The 13,604-nt window shown below is 32.9% G+C and overlaps 1 protein-coding gene across 1 annotated transcript; it reads right to left on the bottom strand.

The window, feature by feature from the left end:
- Positions 1–3,287: 3,287 nt before the first annotated feature.
- LOC141525666 (protein FAM200B-like) lies at positions 3,288–7,325 on the bottom strand. The gene is made up of 3 exons (XM_074240227.1): positions 7,202–7,325; positions 4,025–5,389; positions 3,288–3,973 (listed from the first exon to the last, which is right to left on the bottom strand). The coding sequence occupies exons 1-3, from the start codon at positions 7,323–7,325 to the stop codon at positions 3,288–3,290; spliced, it is 2,175 nt and encodes a 724-aa protein (XP_074096328.1).
- Between the last annotated feature and the right edge of the window lie 6,279 nt (positions 7,326–13,604).

The following is a 13,604-nucleotide window of genomic DNA, read 5'->3' as shown; positions in this document are numbered from 1 at the left end:
AACTGTGACTAAATGAAATGATTGAATAGTACTTAAAAAGATTGAAATTCTTATGATTTCTTATCATATTGAATATTATCAACTTTCTTTAAAACTATTTCAAATCGGCGCTTGGCATGAGAAATCAGTGTTAATCGTTTTATTAAATCAAAGCAATAGCAGAGGCTTAATCATCTAAGATCAGTTATTTAGACAGCTACAACTCGCTAGACTGACCACAGTCATGGATTCGAATTTAAGTGTACGCTAAATACAACTTTTCACAGGAAATTTAGTTTCTCAGTCACTAATTGTACTCATCACGAAACTTCAAAAATCCTACAATCCGTACGCTTTACTTCCAATAATTCTTTGAATGAAATGAAAAACGTGCAAGTTATTAAAGGAATAAAAAAAAATTTTTTTTATCATATTTTTTTAAAATATGACTTTGAATGCTGCAATGAGCAAAAAAAACTAGATTTTTACAAGTATTTTATTTATTATATCAGTATAAGCGCAGCAAAATTATCTAATCTAAATTATATACCTTTTTTGTATTTTGCCATTTAGCTTTTTTGCTTTGGCATTTAAATTTGAATAAATAAAAAATAAATAACTAAATAAAAATTGCAGTATAACTTCCATATTTTTACCGTAGAAATATGATTTCATTATTGTAAAATTATAGTAATGTTGTAGTGAATATACAAATTTTTTACAGTAGAAGTTCTGGAGCTTTACGGTAATTTCATCGTATTATTTTGGTAACATTGGTGCAAAAATACGGTAGAAATGCAGTATGACTATAGTTCAAAAACTGGCCATTATAACCACAAAAATACTGTATGATTTCAGAATTATTACGGTGAATTTATGGTAAAGGTATTAATACCGTAAATTTACGGTATTTCAAAAACCGCTACGGTAATTATATCTCAGTGAAACAAATATTTTATTAAATATTGTTATCAATGAAATATCATCATTATCAATGAATTATGTTAAGTTTGAAAAATGATCCATATTCATTATGGCTATCGTCGTTTCCGATCGCAGTAATTTTTGGATTTTTATTACATTTACTATGAAATCTACTTCCATTTCGACTGCCGAATGGTCTTTTTTTCTATTAAATTAATTTGGTCTCGTCGAACAGTGTGGCCAGATCGTGCGATTTTTTTACCCCCTCTTTGGCGTCGCGCGCGCCTCGGACACAAGCAAGCGATGCGTGTCTGTGAGTCGGAAAACCGAGCGGAGCCGAAGGAATCCGAGAAAGTCGAACGAATCGAGGAGAATAAACCTCCTGCCACACGAAACAGAGGAATAACTCACACAACAGTAGCTCTCTGTTCGTGTGAAATTCTAAGAATCCGATTTCAGCCGAAACATACAGCGGGAAAAATAATGTTTTAATTTTTATTAAAATAAATAAATAATGCTTTTTTGTTAAAAACATGTAGGTTTAATTTTTTTTTTTTAATATAAAAAATAAATTTTTTTTTATCAATAAAAATTAAAATACAAAATTTTTTTTTCTTAAAAAAATTAATATCAATTTTTTACGCTGTTATTAATAATAATAATTTATTATTAAATAACAATAATAATAATAAAAATAATAATATTTATGGTAACTGGAAATTCCCAAACGCAGCTTTTATATTAATTCTTACTTTTATTCGATACGACGTTTGATGGCTACGCGGCGTAAGTGAAAGCTTATGTCGGCGAAACTTTTGAGATCGAGTCCTCGCCCAATCAATTTTTTTTTCTTAAAAATTTTTTTTTATGTTCCTATACTAATAATAATAATAACTGTTATTATTTTTATAAATAATAATAACACTGGTTATTTATAATAATTATTATTAATAATTTTGGTTACTGGGAATTCCCAAACGCAGTTTTTATCTTAGTTTTTACTTCCCACCAGCAAGGCGTACGATGGCTGCGCGGCGTAAGTATAAGCTTACGTCGGCGAAACTTTTGAGATCGAGTCCTCGCTCAAACAATTATTTTTTCTTAAAAATTTTTTTTTATGTTGCTATACTAATAATAATAATAGTAATAATAATAATAATAACAATAATAATAATAATAATAATAATAATAACAATGGTTATTTATAATAGTTATTATTAAGTTTGATTACTGGAAATTCTCAAACGCAGTTTTTACATTAGTTCTTACTTTTTATCGGTAAGGCGTTTAATGGCTGCGCGGCGTAAGTGTCAGCCTGCGGCAACGGAGCTTTTGTGATCGAGTCCTTGCCTGGTTAAACTTTTTTTTTTTTTTTAATATGTTTTAAATATTTTACCTTCTTCATGCTATTTTTTATAATAATAATAATCATAATAATATTGAACACAGCTTTCCGCATCACCCTGGAGGTACTGTGTTATGGTATGCGTTCCCATTATTTTACATGGCGGGATCCCCAGTAGGCCTACACCATGACTAATTGTTTTGTTTTATTTTAAATTAATTAATAAATTTATATTGTGATGGACAAAGCTCAAAATTGACTAGAAAGAAGCAAAGCTGAAGGCTCTAGCTTCTTTGTAAGCTCAAATTATTTATAACAATATTGCACATAGAACATGATTGACTAGAAAGAAGCAGAGCTGAAGGCTCTAGCTTCTTTGTTAACTTAACTTATTAATAACAATATTTTAAACAAAACCTCATTGACTAGAAAGAAGCAGAGCTGAGGGCCCTAGCTTCTTTGTAAGCTTAACTTATATTTAACAATATTGCAACCAGAAGGTCATTGACTAGAAAGAAGCAGAGCTGAAGGCTCAAGCTTCTTTTGTTTATATCATGTGCTATTACTGAAAAAAAAATAATTATTATTATTCTAGGGTAGAAGTACCGTTTGTGGCCACTGTACCATTTATGGCCATTTATTGTTCAAATAAACGATAGACATGAATTTATATAAATAAATTATTACAAATTCAATTTATTTCAATATAAATTTTTCAAAACTCAACAAAAATATGCTTATAATACTCTAATTTTTTATAAATTAATTCAAATATTAACTGGCCAAAAACAATGCTAAGGTGGCCAACAGCGGTACTTCTACCCTCTCAGTCGAAAAGAAACCCAGCTTGGAGCACTAGTTCCTTTATTAATATATACATTTTTAAATTATAAATAATTAATTATTATAAATAAATAAACAAACTATCTATGAAAAATATTTACAACGTCGAAGTCCAGAGTGGAAGAACTGCTGCGCATCCAAAAAAAAAGAGAACAACTTATTAGTAGTGTGATTGTTTTACTAGCAATCATCACTACTATCGTATGGATGCAAATTTAACCTTTTTGGTGCGGCCTTTTCCGCTGTTGAATATAAATTGCAAGAAGACATCAACCCAATATAATCTTTGTCGATCGACATCTCTGACGCTCGTAGGTTCCCTGAATTGGAGACATTTAATCACACAAAGTGAATTCAGGGTTTTATGAGTGAGGTTATTCCTTTTCTTTGTCTTAATATCAGGTATGAGAGAAAATGCCCTTTCAGCCGCAGCGTTTGAATGGGGAAGTGCTCTGATCACACTTAATAGTAAGCGCAAAGTTGGAAACTGTAAAGTCCCATCTGAATGAGTAACGGAGCAAATTTTTATCCACATTTCGTCGAATGATAGTTTGCTCCATTGCTCCTTCAAATTCGGATCGACACAGTACAAGGAACTCCACTCTTCCTGAGTAAGTCTCCCTCCGGGAACTTCAAGAGCGAGACAGGTGTTTTCAACTTTCGAAAAGGATGAATTCCTGTCAGGATCGAAGAGGGCAGTTTCCTTCGCGAAAACTGTCAGATCCGAGAGAAATGGATCGTCGATCGGCAATCTGCGGCGGATTTCAAGAGAAGCGGTTACAAGAAATTTTAAACAATCGTCGAGCACCTGATTAATGATCAATTCAGGAACTCCAGACTTTTGTTGAATCAGTAAATACTCTTGACAATCGGCTCCGACATCTACTTCAAGCAAATTACGTTAATTCGAAATTTCTTCAAAGTTTATGTCACGGATGTTATTGTCAAAGATTTCAGGTTTCAACAAAGGGAATTTCATGAACCTTCGGAGAAATTGAACGAGCAGCTCTTTGGAACATGGCTGTAACTCGTGGACTAGAGTATTACTCCCTTGAAAATTAGCGTTGATCTTGTTGAAAGATTCAAGCACAGATTTCAAAAAGAGTAAATACGCTTTTGTCGATGGTTTATGCATGATTGCAAGTAAATCATCTCCATTTCCAGCTTTCTCCGAAGATTGATCAATTAAAAAAGCACCAATCGCTTGCCAATTGTTTAAAACCCTTGTAATCGCAATTTGACGAGACAACCATCGAGTGGCAGCAAATCGAACAAGCTTTGTAGGATTTTCTTCATAGCAATCTTGAAAATCAACAAAGAGGGCGCTGCGTTTCGGGCTATTTTTAATAAAAGAAACAACATTGGTAAGAAAGTCATGAACTTCGATTGGAATCTTAGAACATGCTTCTTTTGAGGCGAGGGCAAGAGAGTGACAAATGCATGATAACGTGAGAAGATTCGGAATTTTCTCAGTCATCAGAATTTTAAAAGAGTTACGTTTCCCAATCATAACTGAAGCATTGTCACAGGCAATACCGATGATTTGCTCTAACGAAATTCCTAGTTTGGCCAACGAATCGCAAAATTGTCCAAAAATACTTTTTGCCGAACCGTCCGTCGCATCTAAATGAATTAATTCTAATAATTCAATTTTAACTAATAATGTAGTTGGATCCACATAGCGGACCATCAACATCATCCATTTGTCGTTCGTAATGTCAGTCGTCTCGTCTACATGAATAGAAAATTTCGTTTTTTGGAGATTTTTAACGATCCGTGTCGATTCATGAACACTCACTACATTTGAAATAATTCCAGTAGCTTTGGTTTTGCCCGCTGTCATCTTTTGGAGAACAGTCGGTTCTTTACCAATCGACTGAAATAATTTCAAAATTTGTGGTGCAGCCGCCAAAGGAATATTGTTTTGAGCGAGCAAGGTCGCAAATTTAATTTCAGCTGCTTTAACTCGTTCATTAAACTCCAGTTCAGCTGAAGACAAAGATGAACTGGAATCAAGTTCAGAGCAAGCTGATGAAGAAGTTTCAGGAAGCACGACATTTGGAGAAGCAGGGTTGTACACGCGCAAGTTCTCCAAATGTTTCTTGGTTTTGGAATGTCTGTCAATTTCGAAACGACCGCAAGCTAAATTTTCATTACAAATAATACATAAAAACTTTTCTGAATCTGATAAACATTCCTTGACCCATGTTATCCACTCTGGATTATCATCGTACCATTGGTGTTGAAAGGTTTTTGCCTTTTTGGATTTCTTAGCTGAAGGCTCTGATGAATCCACGACTTGAAATAAATAAAACAACACCAATAATACGATTTTACGATAAAGAAAACGACACCAGCGATTACACCAGAAATAACACCAACGATGACTTCAACGATAACGCCGACAACAACACCGGAAAAAAACACCGACAATTAAACCAAAAACGAAACCAAAAATATGATGATTTTACTTTATTTTATTTATTTATCTATTTTATTTATTTACTTATTTATTTATTTATTCATTTATTTATTTATTATTATTTTATTGTATTTATTAGAGTTATTAATAAAAAACGCCGGGAGAACGGATGAGTTGAAAAAAAAAAAAAAAAAAAAAAAACACAATTACAATACTTCCACGGAATAATATCGATATTTTTTTATTTTATATTTAATATTATTAATAATAGAGAAAAATTGAATTTAATACTCATTAAAATACCTGTAATTATCGCTGGACTGTGTAGCAATTAAATCAAAATAATCCAAAGGCACGTCAAACACATTACACTGCACAAACGTTAATGGCGTTATAACCGCAAACTTAACGCACCAATATTGACGGATAAACAAAAGTAGCGTCCTTTGTCTTACGACGGAAATGTAAACAACGCGTCTTTAAATACCCGGGCATTTAAACGACAATGGCGTGACTTCGCGCGCGACGACTCAACGCTGTCAAAGGCTTCAGCGCGCGATCGTCAGACGCTTGACCTCGGGCAATGGCAAGAGCCACTACATTAATTATTTCATTTTAACAAAAATTACAATTTTTCATCAGTTTTATTAGAAATAAATATTATAAATAACAATTGTTATTATTATTGTTGTTAGTAGCAACATAAAAAAAAAATATTTAAAAAGAAAAAAAAATTTGATTATGCGAGGACTCGATCACAAAAACCCCGCCGCCGTAGGCGAACACTTACGCCGCGCAGCCATTAAACGCCTTTCCGATAAAAAGTAAGAACTAATATAAAAACTGCGTTTGGGAATTCCCAGTAACCAAAATTATTAATAATAATTATTATAAATAACCATTGTTATTATTATTTATAAAAATAATAACAGTTATTATTATTATTATTACTATTATTATTATTAGTATAGGAACATAAAAAAAAATTTTTAAGAAAAAAAAATTGTTTGAGCGAGGACTCGATCTCAAAAGTTTCGCCGACGTAAGCTTACACTTACGCCGCGCAGCCATCGTAGGACCTGTCGTGGAAACGCAAAAACTAAGATAAAAACTGCCTTTGGGAATTCCCAGTAACCAAAATTATTAGTAATAATTATTACAAATAACCATTGTTATTATTATTTATAAAAATAATAACAGTTATTATTATTATTATTATTATTATTATTATTATTATTAGTATAGCAACAAAAAAAAAATTTTTGAGAAAAAAAAATTGATTGGGCGAGGACTAGATCTCAAAAGTTTCGCCGACGTAAGCTTTCACTTACGCCGCGTAGCCATCAAACGTCGTATCGAATAAAAGTAAGAATTAATATAAAAGCTGCGTTTGGGAATTTCCAGTTACCATAAATATTATTATTTTTATTATTATTATTGATATTTAATAATAAATTATTATTATTAATGACAGCGTAAAAAATTGATATTAATTTTTTTAAGAAAAAAAAATTTTGTATTTTAATTTTTATTGATAAAAAAAAATTTATTTTTTATATTAAAAAAAAAATTAAACCTACATGTTTTTAACAAAAAAGCATTATTTATTTATTTTAATAAAAATTAAAACATTATTTTTCCCGCTGTATGTTTCGGCTGAAATCGGATTCTTAGAATTTCACACGAACAGAGAGCTACTGTTGTGTGAGTTATTCCTCTGTTTCGTGTGGCAGGAGGTTTATTCCCCTCGATTCGTTCGACTTTCTCGGATTCCTTCGGCTCCGCTCGGTTTTCCGACTCACAGACACGCATCGCTTGCTTGTGTCCGAGGCGCGCGCGACGCCAAAGAGGGGTTAAAAAAATCGCACGATCTGGCCACACTGTCGTCGAATACACTTACACGACTATTTGGAGATCGGTATAGATATTAGCAATAACAAATCCGCTACGCTCACAGATCCGAACTATATTTACCTTACTATTATCACATACATCTCAAGTATTTAACAATATCTCATATTTTAAATTATCTCTTGCATAATTAATGACACCACTTGTAAGGTTATTTTCAGTATTCGTTCTCACAATGTAACAATTTTTCTATCTGTCGAATTGGCCCCTATTCACTTAATAAACAAAACGAGAAAAATTAACAACAACCTTTACAATGAATAGGGCGCCACCAGGTTTTTTTTCCACGGTTCCTGGATCCGGTCCAAAGCTGAGAAAATTTATGTTAGGGTAGAAAGAGTAGAGGAAGGCGCTGTTGAACATGTTACGTCGAAAACGCAACTAAAATTTAATTATTTTTATCCTAGCCGTTAGGCTAATAGATAAGAATCTAAAGCTTTATGGGAAGGGGTTGAAGTTATAATATGAGAAAATGAATTCAATTTAATAAATATATTATAAAATTATCATACAAAGAATTGAATTATTAAAACAAACATAAAAATCTCAATTAAGAACTTACTTAAATGAACACTTATGTAAAGAAACTTACCGTTTCTTTACATAATTGAAATTTACTTTACTAACAATTGTTTTTTTTTTTTTTTTAATCTGATGCGTGGTTTCATTGAAACTTATAAAAACTTTTTCGATGTTAACACTAGGACGTCAGGACAACGAGAGATATTTTTGTTGAAAAATCGTAAAGGTGTCGAATTTTAGGGCGTTACTTATTTTTACTAGATGGGAGAAATAATGTCCAATTATTTTTCTATTTCCTTCAGCCCTTGCCCTCTCTCTTAGATTTTTCTATAATGTTGCATGAGTCCCCTCTACTTGGGTCAGAGTACAATATCGCTTCTCCTTTACTCTTATGCTCTATTATACATCTATGTGTTTGTGTATACGTAAGCGCATTTATGCATAGACAAAGACATACATGTGTACTATTTTACATTAAATTATTTACTGTGACAAAATTTTTATATTAAATTAGTTAGATAAAAATTAATTTGTGCATAGATTACAAATTATCATTAGTTTCTTAGATCTAAATTTTTCTTTTTATTTAAGTCGTTATTTTATTCGAAAATAAAAGAAAACATTTATTTATTTTTTTTTGTTCAAACTTAAATTATAGTTATTAAATTTTATTCCTTAAATTATCAACATAAATTTTTTTTTTGTTGATACTAGAATTATCATAACATTCCTTTTTATTTTTTTCTTTTATCATTATTTACTTTTATTTTATTTAAACTATTGTTTATATATACTGTAAGATAATAATCTTAACATTCAATATTTATTTTGCCGGGACTAGGTGTTAAAAGATGGAGTAGACACATTCGTGGTTATAATTCTATTAATTCTAAAATTAGTCACAGGCGTAGTTTTGATTGTACAGAGTTTGAGCAGTTTACAAATATTGAACACTTTGAACACTTATTATGATCTTGAATTATTACATTGATTCATGAGTTCGCGTTGGTTGAGTTTCATTGAGTTGTATCAATTAATGTATATTAATTATACTGAGTATGAGTTGTAGAAATTTGATCTTCAATTAAACTGTTAATTAATTTACAATGTAATTAACACTAGCAATTATGAGCGATAAATATGAGTAATGTTGTAGAATTAGGTTCACCAGACGATTAATTAATTACACTTAATGATTAATAGAGTGAATGAATGCAAGTGTAGTGAGAGCTTGAGCTTGAATCTGTAGAGTTCACAGTGATAATTAATTGGATGAGCTGTATACATTAGAGTCACTGGATTATTAATCAATTAACAATATAATTAACTGTCACAGTGTGAGCAAATGAGCCTTAAAACTAATGAGCTTAATTGATTACGTAGGTCTCGGGATGCGAGATAGAACACACATTGTTGAACACAGAATGGCCGACAGGCCCAAGAGCAGGTAGCAGTCACCCCCAATCCCCACCAAGCAACATCTGCAATGCGGCATTTGATTTTGCCGCATGATGACGAATTTCTATTAACAATTGTAACACGTGATTGTTGCTAGGTGGAAAGTGTAGGTGGCTGCTATACATATGTATGAGAAAGAGCGACACATGGATAAGCCATGTGACAATGAGTAAGAGAGAGAGGGAACATGAGAGTATAGGTTGTGATAAAGTGATCTCAGATGATTTACAATAAATACTTAATTGTACCTGAGTTGCCAATGATTGCTGGTGAATAAAGATGCTGTAGTTGGCTTCAGTAAAGTTGAGTGGATGAGCTTGATGATTTTGTAAATACACAAAGAAATGCACTGGTCACGGTAAATGCGTGTGTACGCTGTACAATTAGCACGTGTTATGAGGAGTATGGCTGCTTGCCGGTGAGCCAGTTGAGTTGAGGTAGGACACCCGAGGGCGCTTGTGTAGCGACGCCTCGGTGCTACCAGTTTGTTGCGGGAATGTTTGAATAATTCCGCAACATATACATTTATTTTGTTATCGAAAACTTCTATTTCGGATCTCGACAAAGTTTAAAATTCCATTAGGGTATTTGTTCAGGCTCAAATCCCTTAGTATGGTCAGGCCCAACTAAAACTAAATTTTTCAAATAAGTTTCTTTTGAAAATACTATTGATAAATTTGAAGATAACAAAATTTTAAAAATAAAATAAATGTATGTAATTAGTTGTAAGAACATGAAATTATTTATGAATAATTAAATTCTATTTGTTATAAAATAAAAATGTCGGACGTTGAGTCCGACATAAAAAACAATAAAAATTTAATTAACAATATGGCCAATATTTATTAACAATAACAACAAAATTTAGCAATTTAAGTGCTCACTTACACACACTATAATTAAGTTATTATCTAGCGACGTGGAGAAATAAACTGCGAGATAAACGATATTTACAAACAAACCTTTCCAAACGACGAAACGATGACTAGTTAGGCTTTTTCCAACAAATGGTCTCCCACACCTGTCCTAAACCTAATGGGCTTTTTCTAACAAACGGTCTCCCACACCTGTCCTAAAACAAAGCTCAAAGTTACAAGTCTACCGGACTACCAAAACAAACCAAACTATACTTACTACACTTTTAACTTCATTTTAAGTCCACCGGACCACAAAAACTTAACACGATTAACACTTGCTATCACACATAACCCGTACAAATTTTTACACAAATAACCCATACTTGGCTAAATTGACTTTAATTTTATTAATTTGGAACGGGTTTTACTGCTCAAATAGTCTCTTTAATTAAACAATAACTCAACCATAAAATGACAAAATTGAAAGCTAATATTCTTTACAAAAGGGCGCCACCAGGATTTTTAATCACGGTTCCTCGAACCGGTCTAGAGCAGAGAGCTTATTTTACAGGGAGAAAGAGTGAGGAAGGTGATCTGAAATAAATAAATTCTTAATTAACAATATAACCGGTATTTATGAATAACAAAACAATGCAACAAGGTGTACACACTCACACTCACACTATAATCACTTAATCCTGACAGTACCCTCTTATGGAGCATCTATACTGCAGTTTCTAACTAAATTGCGCTGTCCACCGGACCCTCACGCTCTATGTCTGTTTTAATCACTCTACTCGGCAAATCATCAACAAGCAGAGATCGTTACACACTCATACCCCTTAAGTAACTAACAGTCCTTTACTCGGCAAAACATCAACAAGTAGAAGATGTACACACTCACTATCACACACAACCCGTACAAATTGCACACGCACCGATTTTACCTTAATTTATGTTTGTCAGAATTTTATTTTTATTTATAAAATATATAGTTTAATATTTTACTTTTTGATTTACCTGCTTACAGGTAGGTAATGGTTAGAGTGCCTGAATGCTGGCCAGCGCTCTGAGCGATTTCACCAGGGCGAGAACAGCTAATAAGCGCTCACACTCTGGGGGTAATAGTTAGGATATTTTTAGGATAGGGTACCTGAACGCTGGCTAGCGCTCTAGGTAAAGGAACCAGGGTGGAACGCTGATAAGAGCTCTCAACCCTGGGTTGAGGGTTTTAATAAATTTCCATAATTGATTAACAATTAACAGCATTTATTATCAAGGAGTTGACAGGCTCAGCCCCTTTCCCCTACAGGCTCAGCAGAGATTGCTCCTCTGCTGAGTCCTTGGACTGACTGCCTCAGATGAAGTCTGAAGACAGAATGAATATTTTATAATTATTAGTAATAATTATAACTTATAATTATTACTAATAACTTAGGGCCAGGAATTTGGTTTTGTTAAAAGACAAAGAAAAAAGATAGGCAGGGCCAAATTCTCTTGTTGGTTGAAAAAAAAAGAATTTGTTTTGTTTCTCGCAAGCACCTGAAGCCAGTAGCATAGTAAAAAATAAAAGTCGGATTGCTAAACCAAAATGAAAATATTAAAAAAAAAAAACAGAAAAATACATTCGCCTACAGGTTGTGCTGAATGTATTTCCAGATATCAGCGTGATATCCACCGAGACCACTAGCGCAATATCCAGCAAGACCGCCAGAACGATATCTAGCGAGACCAGCAGCATGATATCTAACGAGACCGTCAGCACGATATCTAGCAACATATCCAGCGAGACCGGCAGCGTGATATCAAGCGAGACCGTCAGCACGACATCCAGCACGATATCAAGCGAGATCGTCAGCGCGATGTCCAGCAAGATATTTAGCGAGATGACCGGCAAGATCATAAGCACGATATTCAGCAAAATTGTTCGCGCGCTATCCAGCAAGACTCTCAGTACAATAACTCGGATAATTATCAACGTGTCTGTCTGTGAGGCCGTCGGTTCGTGTGCAATTCCAAAATATTTTTTTTTATTTTCACTTTCCTGAAACCATGCTACCACAACAGTGTCGAGAGTTTGCTGAATTTAGCGTAATTATCAGCAAGACAACTAGAAAGACCATCAGCGCAATATCTGGAAAAATATTCAGCATAACCTGTAGGCGAATGTGTTTTTTTGTTTTTTTTTTAATATTTTTATTTTGGTTTAACAATCCGACTTTTATTTTTTACTATGCTACTGGCTTCAGGTGCTTGCGAGAAACAAAACAAATTCTTTTTTTTTTTCAACCAATCAGAGAGCGTGGCCCCGCCTATCTTTTTTCTTTGTATTTTAAAAAAACCAAATTCCTGGCCCTAATTATTACAATAAGTTTTTATAATGTTTTTTAGCAGCGTTGCATCTCAGGTTACCCTATGAGAACATCAACGCAGTCCAAATCTCACAACGTAGACTGTTTTAGTCTACTGGGCTGCATTGACGTTCTAGAAATCTGTTATCTTGAGGTATTTCCGTTACGGAATACCTCGGATAATAATTAAATGATTTAAATAATTATTTATTACTTTTTGAAATAAATTTATAAAATTTTAAATAAATTTAAAATTTACGAGAACGTAGCACTGGTAATAAATATTTTTAAATAATAATAATTCAATTATTGAATTAATAATTGCATGAAATAATCAATAAAGAATTTTGCGTGCTTAAAACAGACGCTAAGTATTCGCTAGTGCGCGTTAACTATTTTGATCTTGGGTATGAGTTAATTGAGTTGTACGATTCAACCGACACTGAACTAGTCTGCGAGAAGACAATGGAATTTTCTCGTAGAATATATTATTCGTTTTTATTTTAATAATTAAAATAGTTGTAACTGAACCGATCTCCCCGATGTTCGGAATTACTACTAATTAATCGAGTAATAAAACAAATTTTCACGACAATTAACACCACAAGGTCCTTGAGCAGTCCTCGGGTATAAACCCCTTTGAGGTACTCTCAACAAAAATTAACGAATAAAAAATTGAATTGCAATCAATTAATTATTGAACTATTATTATTATTATTGAGAAAAGTTAATTAATTAAATAAGTAATTTAATAAAAATTAAGAAGTAGTTAAATTAGCCGAGTATATGACCCCGTGGCTCATCTATGTAGAAAGTCTTAGTACCTTGTAAAATTTAATTTTAAGAAATTTCCTTGGATCCAGTGGACTTCCTTCTTTGGACTTTCTGCTGGCACTTGTTTGATCACTCAACTACTTCTGCCCTTTTGCACTGCATGGCTCACCTATAATAACCCCCTCCTATTCCCTTTTTGGGCCCGAAGATCGAAACGC

The sequence above is a fragment of the Cotesia typhae genome, unplaced genomic scaffold, assembly GCF_013202065.1.
Source record: "Cotesia typhae breed Kobodo isofemale line unplaced genomic scaffold, CoteBio_Ctyphae contig_27, whole genome shotgun sequence".
In the NCBI taxonomy this organism is placed as follows: domain Eukaryota; kingdom Metazoa; phylum Arthropoda; class Insecta; order Hymenoptera; family Braconidae; genus Cotesia; species Cotesia typhae.
This window is presented reverse-complemented; position numbering and strand designations above follow the sequence as displayed.

What these genes read in the sequence shown, in the direction of transcription:
- LOC141525666 (XM_074240227.1), bottom strand. Translation starts at nt 7,325, where the DNA reads ATGCGTGTCTGTGAGTCGGAAAACCGAGCGGAGCCGAAGGAATCCGAG. An exon ending in TCACACAACAGTAGCTCTCT is followed by an intron (nt 5,390 to 7,201) that starts GTTCGTGTGAAA and finishes ATTTATTTCAAG; the next exon opens with TCGTGGATTCATCAGAGCCT. An exon ending in AATCTTTGACAATAACATCC is followed by an intron (nt 3,974 to 4,024) that starts GTGACATAAACT and finishes TGCTTGAAGTAG; the next exon opens with ATGTCGGAGCCGATTGTCAA.